This window comes from Haplochromis burtoni, unplaced genomic scaffold (genome assembly GCF_018398535.1).
Source record: "Haplochromis burtoni strain Fernald_Lab_line unplaced genomic scaffold, NCSU_Asbu1 Contig_44, whole genome shotgun sequence".
Classification (NCBI taxonomy): Eukaryota; Metazoa; Chordata; class Actinopteri; order Cichliformes; family Cichlidae; genus Haplochromis; species Haplochromis burtoni.
In genome coordinates, this window is record NW_024582405.1 from 2,153,461 (window position 1) to 2,159,328 (window position 5,868).

At 40.8% G+C, this 5,868-nt stretch overlaps 1 protein-coding gene across 1 annotated transcript; it reads left to right on the forward strand.

Annotated features, from left to right (window-relative positions):
* Positions 1–464: 464 nt before the first annotated feature.
* LOC102299644 (tetraspanin-8) lies at positions 465–5,574 on the forward strand. Its single transcript, XM_005921063.3, has 10 exons — positions 465–633; positions 936–1,004; positions 1,089–1,205; positions 2,719–2,793; positions 3,012–3,107; positions 3,522–3,632; positions 3,714–3,749; positions 3,840–3,923; positions 4,287–4,414; positions 5,173–5,574. Exons 1-9 carry the CDS (start codon positions 574–576, stop codon positions 4,407–4,409), a joined length of 771 nt encoding a protein of 256 aa, XP_005921125.1. The 5' UTR covers positions 465–573; the 3' UTR covers positions 4,410–4,414; positions 5,173–5,574.
* Positions 5,575–5,868: the final 294 nt, after the last annotated feature.

The following is a 5,868-nucleotide window of genomic DNA, read 5'->3' on the forward strand; positions in this document are numbered from 1 at the left end:
TTACATTTGAAACCACTGCAGATATGATACAACATAAAAAGTTATATACAAATCTTTGTGCATAAGTGCAGTACCCTTATAAACATATCTCATTTATTAAAAGAAAACTCTGAGTACATTGTGTGCAGATGCAGTAAAAATTACTTTGAGCTGTAGAGGAATAAACTGACTTTCGGTAAGTTATCTCTCCTCCTGCTGACGACAGATTCTCATAAAAGTAAAATGAGTCATGTCTCCACATCTGGATTGTTTTAAACGGGGCATAACACCGCCCTCTCCTCCACTCCAGCCAGCCTGAGAACAGCTTCCCTCCCTGTTCACAGCAACAACTATTTCCGCTGGATTTACTGGAAGGAGGAAGACCCTGCTTTGAACCTCCCCTTGTTAAACAAGCATTCCACAGAAGTTTCCACCTCTAACATACCGGACGTCCCGCCCAGCAAAGCCCTGAAACCCTTAAAAGCAGCTCACTCAGCTGCTCTCCTCTCACTTCACTTCACTTCGCTGCAGTCGGAGCTCATCTGGACTTTGGGAACAGTACTGTTATTTTGACTGCATTTTCCAGCTGCAAACATGGCTCAGATCAACATCTGCCTCAAACACATCTTCACTGTCTTCAACATATTCTTCATGGTGAGTAAAGAGATTTAGCAAATGATAATCGCAGACTTTAATCCAGAATCTCCTTAAAGACTTCAAACCAGTCAGCAGGCAGACGCAGCAGTCAAAAACAACCACATTTGCCTCCTTTTTTACGATTAAATGAAACCGAAGCTTAGAAGAGTAAAATAAACCGACATCAACTCAACATGTTTGTTCTTACTTTCAGAGTTTGTTGTTGTGCTCGTCCACGTGTGTGGCTGTGCAGTCATTTCATATCCTGGTTGTGTTTAAAGGATCCAGCAGCTCTAACCAGACTGTTTCTGTTTGTTCAGGTTGTTGGTGGAGTAGCCATCGCCCTCGCTCTGTGGTATCAGTTCTTCATGGACGTTCGAGGATATAACGTGAGGACACATTCAAACATAAATGTAACATGTGGGAACAAACAGACAAAGCCCACTAACCTTTCGTGACACTTTTGTCCACAGCTGGAGGGTCGCTCCACCCAACTCTTCATCCTCTACCTGGTGGGCTGCATCGCCATGATGATCGCCTTGCTGGGAGCCTACGGAGCCCACAAGGAGAGCAAAGTGGCCCTGATCATGGTGAGTTCAGACTGTCATTGGTTTTAAGTTTTGGGGATGTTTTGGGTTTTTCTCATTTTTATTATCTTTGCATTACAGTATGGTGCTCTGCTTTGAGGTAGGAGCCAAAAAGGGTGTAGTTTGTGTGTGTGAGCACCCGTGTGTACACCTGTGAGCATGAACGCGCTTGTATTTAAAAGGTTCCTTCATGTAATGATCTGCTAGAGGGTGTGGGGAGCCACAGCCCCGTCCTCCAGGGCATGAAGCAGGTATGGAGGAGATCAAAACTCCAGACATCCAGAGGCCCCCAGAACACAAGAGACCAAGGAAGACCAACAGAGGGGCAGCCGCAGCCACTGTCCCAGAAAGAGCTGAGGAGAGTCCCAGATGAGGGCTCACTCAGCAGCCGCGGAGCAGAAGCCAGGGGGAGTTGCAGTGACGCGCCCGTGAGCTCCGCCGGCAGCCAGCTGTCCTGAGTGACCGAGCCCCAGGCCGAGAGGCTGGGGGCACCCCACCTCCGAAGTGGCCCGAGCGAGCCCCAGGCTCCAGGCCCCGACAAGCAGCCACCAAGGAGTGAGCCGGTGTGTACGCCCATCCCGGACACAAAGAACCACCAACGCACCGATGTCTGAGGGCGTCTGCCACTGGCAGGGGAAGTGGTGGGGGAGATAGGCCTCCATACCTTGGAGGGCCTGAGATGTCCCCAGAGAGGTGGCGTCTGATACCCAACCTGACATATAGACACAGACATACAGGCACACACAGATACAGACATCCATTCCCACCCTCATGCTCTCATATGCAATTACTCATCACTCACCCAACGTGGAGACAGACACAAAGAGACACTGTACACACAATCACACTCCCCAAGCATACTCTATACCCCAGGTCTAGGTACCCTTGCCCCTGGAGGGGGAAACTGCACCCAGACCCAGGTAGTGTTTCCCTTTTCCCTGCGGTGGAGAGAAGCAGACCGGCCCGACTCGGCAGCAGCAGGGAGGCCCCACATTCCAGACCCCAATCGGACAGCCAACTCCTACTCCTAGGCCCCCCGCTCCAACAGGCAGCAGAGAACGGTTTTATTTTGATGGTCTCCCATCTTGTTTGCTGTGTTTAGTTTTGCTTTCTCTTATCTTCCCACATTGAAAAGAAATGGAAAAAACTTATAAAAGACTTGCATAAGATGTGGCCTACTTCATATAATGAATCATATAAGGCTTATATGATTTACCCATGAAAGTAGCCACTTTCATATATTGTTTTAGTAAGTATCCAAAACATACAAGTTTCATTTATATAATTTTTCTAGGGATCTTATATCTGTTTTCACTCTTGTATGCTTTTCATACAAGTTTCACACAAGACAGATACAAACTTTATAAGATTTATATATATCTTTTCCATATGGGTTGTTAGTCTCATTCCATTATGGGCTGTTTGTATTTCTTAATGAAGACCATCTGTGACAAATGTAATAGTCATGATTTGATAATGCAAGTGTTTAAGAAAATGAATGAATTTTCCTCTGCAGTTCCTGGTGTTTATGGTCATTGGATGCTTGGTGATGCTCATAATTGGAATCCCTGCTGCCATCATTCATCCTCAGGTAAAGGCAGGATGCTGGACGAAGTCATGTGAAGAGATTTATTTGATTTAACTGGAAAAACTTTTTAAATCATGCTTTTTTAAAATAATCAACACATATAAATACAGTTACATTTTCATTACTTTACCTTACCCATATTATCTTTCATAACCATTAAAATGCTTTAATTTTTAAAATATAAATGTAATACATGCTATAAAAATATTTGTTTTTTGCAGCTCAAAGGCATCGTGGAGCAGACTTTCAGGAGGTTTGTGCCTCTGGACAAATCTTCAGAGGATGTGAGGAACATGGCTGAGGTCATTCAGGAGAAGGTGAGCTATTCTAACTCGCTCGCTGCAATCTCTTAATCTTTTTAAAATGAGTTTTTCTTTTGTTGTTGCTACATACAAGTTATATTCATGGAAAAAAGATGCACTCAATCAGGGCATAAAAGATTTAGCACTTGCAAACTGGTGATGATGTAAAATAACATCAGATGAGCTTTGAAACATGACATAATACACTGTGCCATTATTTATATACAGTTGATAGTTGGCAGCAAGTGAGCTTTCAGAATAAGAGCAGGCAAACTGTCCATAAGTAATTTGATCACTTTTTTCTAAAAAAAAAATTCAAAAGGGGGAAAAAGAAACCCTCACACACTTTTTAACGTTTATTTCCAGCTGATGATCCTCCTGAAGATGAGTAACTCTCCTCTTTCTCTCTTCTCCTGCTGCTGTTTGTAGTTTCACTGCTGTGGTCTGTTCAGCTACAAAGACTGGGAGAACATCCCCGACTCTTGTCTATGCAGCCAGGAGGAGGAGAAGGAGGGCAAGTGTCAGACTGTCGAAAACAACGTGAGTATCGATGCACCCACTTGCTTCACTGGTCACGGTGTGTCACAGCTTGTAACGTCTTTATTTCTATAAATTTTCCAGACTTTCATGCTGCAGAGAATGTCCGTCTACACTAAGGTGAGCGACCCAGCACCCTTTTGAAAAGCTTAAATCATTCCTCAGTTTATATCAGAACCTGACAGTTTTTATTTTTCCTTCTATTTTCAGACCTGCTTTCCCACCATCATGGACCACATTCAGTTTCATTACAACATCATGCTTGTGGTCAGCTTCACTCTGGCTGTTCTAGCTGTGAGTATTAATCAATTATTCAAGGATTTGGTAGCATAAATGTCACATCTGCATTCTCTGCATTTAGTCCCTGCTATTATTTATGTGACAATGAGAAAGTCATAGTATACATGTAATATATTTTTTCTACAAAGTTTGAATTCTCCATCTTCTCCATCAAATGTTGAAGAATTACAGCATCTGTAGTGGAACAAAAAGTAAACTAGTACTAAAATCTAAATTTGTGAAAAATCATCTTGTACGTAAATACATAGCAGTTTGAGTCTAAGTTCATTATAATATTAGTTCATTATGAATACAGAATCAGAATCAACATTTCACAACCTGCAGATGTTTAACTCAGCTTCCTGTGTTCCCCGACAGCTGCTTGGCATGATTCTGTCCTCCATCATGATTCACCAGCTGTATTACCCAAACAGACACACCATCGTGGTCTCCATGATGCCACCAAAATACGAGGAGCTGCACAACACCCCGGCATACTAGCCAAAGTACGATGCATTGTTTTTTTTTCTTTCATACAGTCCTGTTTTTTTTCTTCTTGAATTTCAAAGTGAAATATTTTTCAAGCAGCATGAAAAATTTCACTGCTTTTCTGTTTTGTTTTGTTTTTAATTTTTAATTTTTTGATAACAACAGTGCTCCACAAAGCCCACAAAGCCCAATTCACTGTTTTCTATTATAATTTTAATGTTTTCATCAGTAATGCCTGACTTGTAAATACCTGTAAAAATGGTCTTGACCTAGTCCATATTTTTGTTTTAATGTCTCAAAGCTCAACAATGCCCCCTCATGGGTAAGAGAATAATAAGTAGTTAAACCTTTTGAGACCCATATCCTAAACTTATTATTGTAAATATTGGGCCAAAAAGTCAGTCATAAGAAATCCATCTCAATAGCTTAACTGCTTTCTCCAGCCCACTAGTCTGAATAACACCATCCCAACATTTCAGGAGGGAATCAAGCATAATATCACCCAAAATGGCAGTTTTATTTCTTAATTTCTTATCTGCCAAAATTGCTTTTCTGATGCATAGAAATAATTCTTTTCACGTGGACTTTTCTGTGTTTGTGTTAAAAAAAAGTTTTTAAATTCAAAATGAAATTTGTACAATTTCACCCTTTTAGTTTCCAGCTTCTTCACTCTTTGCTGAAGAAAATTCACCTACTTTTGGCTCTAAAGTCTTCACCTTAAATACCATTACTGTAAAAACAGTCTTTAATCTCTAAATTAAAATCTCTTTCACAGAATTTCCTGCATTCGATCTCTGAACAGAGCTGGCAGCTTCCACCAGCTATCAGCCATCTTGAGATCCCTGAGACCACTCACAGCTGGACTCGTGTAACCTGCTGTGTTTGTGGAAGGCAGTGTTAATGTTACTGATTCGATTTGTCATGGTAATATTAAATGTATTTAAAAGAAAAGCCACATTCTTTTGTGACCTCATGTGAAGTTTGTTAGTAGGACAGAATCTTCCAAGCTTGCAGTTTGAAACCTGAGTGCTGTGATGATGCAGCTGCTTGTAAAAATGTTTATAAGGGAAATATTTTTGTATATCTTTGCATTTTTGACGTCTCTATGTGTCGTGTTTTCTTCTGATTAAAACTGTAAATCTAACCATGTTACAGGATTAAAAGGGGCAAAAAGAAACTGTGTCGGTCTGAAATTTTTTTCTGTTTCACTGCTGTAAAGGAACTTTTTCCAACACAAATCAAACAAAAAACAACTGCAGCAGGTTGTATGCATAATTGTACAGACAGTCAAAACCCATTACCAGTACTATTGATATGGAAGATGTAATTAATGTGAACACCAGACATTTTCCATGAAAATAAGTAGCATAAAAATGACTTAACCTACATCACTGTACTTAATTTTATGTGTAAATGTGTTATTTTAAAAAAATAAAATGTGCTTACAGTGTTCCAGTAAATTCACTCTCCT

Coding starts and splice junctions, on each gene's coding strand:
- LOC102299644 (XM_005921063.3), top strand. CDS start 574: ATGGCTCAGATCAACATCTGCCTCAAACACATCTTCACTGTCTTCAAC. Junction 3,108..3,521: donor CTGAGGTCATTCAGGAGAAG/GTGAGCTATTCT, acceptor TGCTGTTTGTAG/TTTCACTGCTGTGGTCTGTT. Junction 3,924..4,286: donor TCACTCTGGCTGTTCTAGCT/GTGAGTATTAAT, acceptor GTTCCCCGACAG/CTGCTTGGCATGATTCTGTC.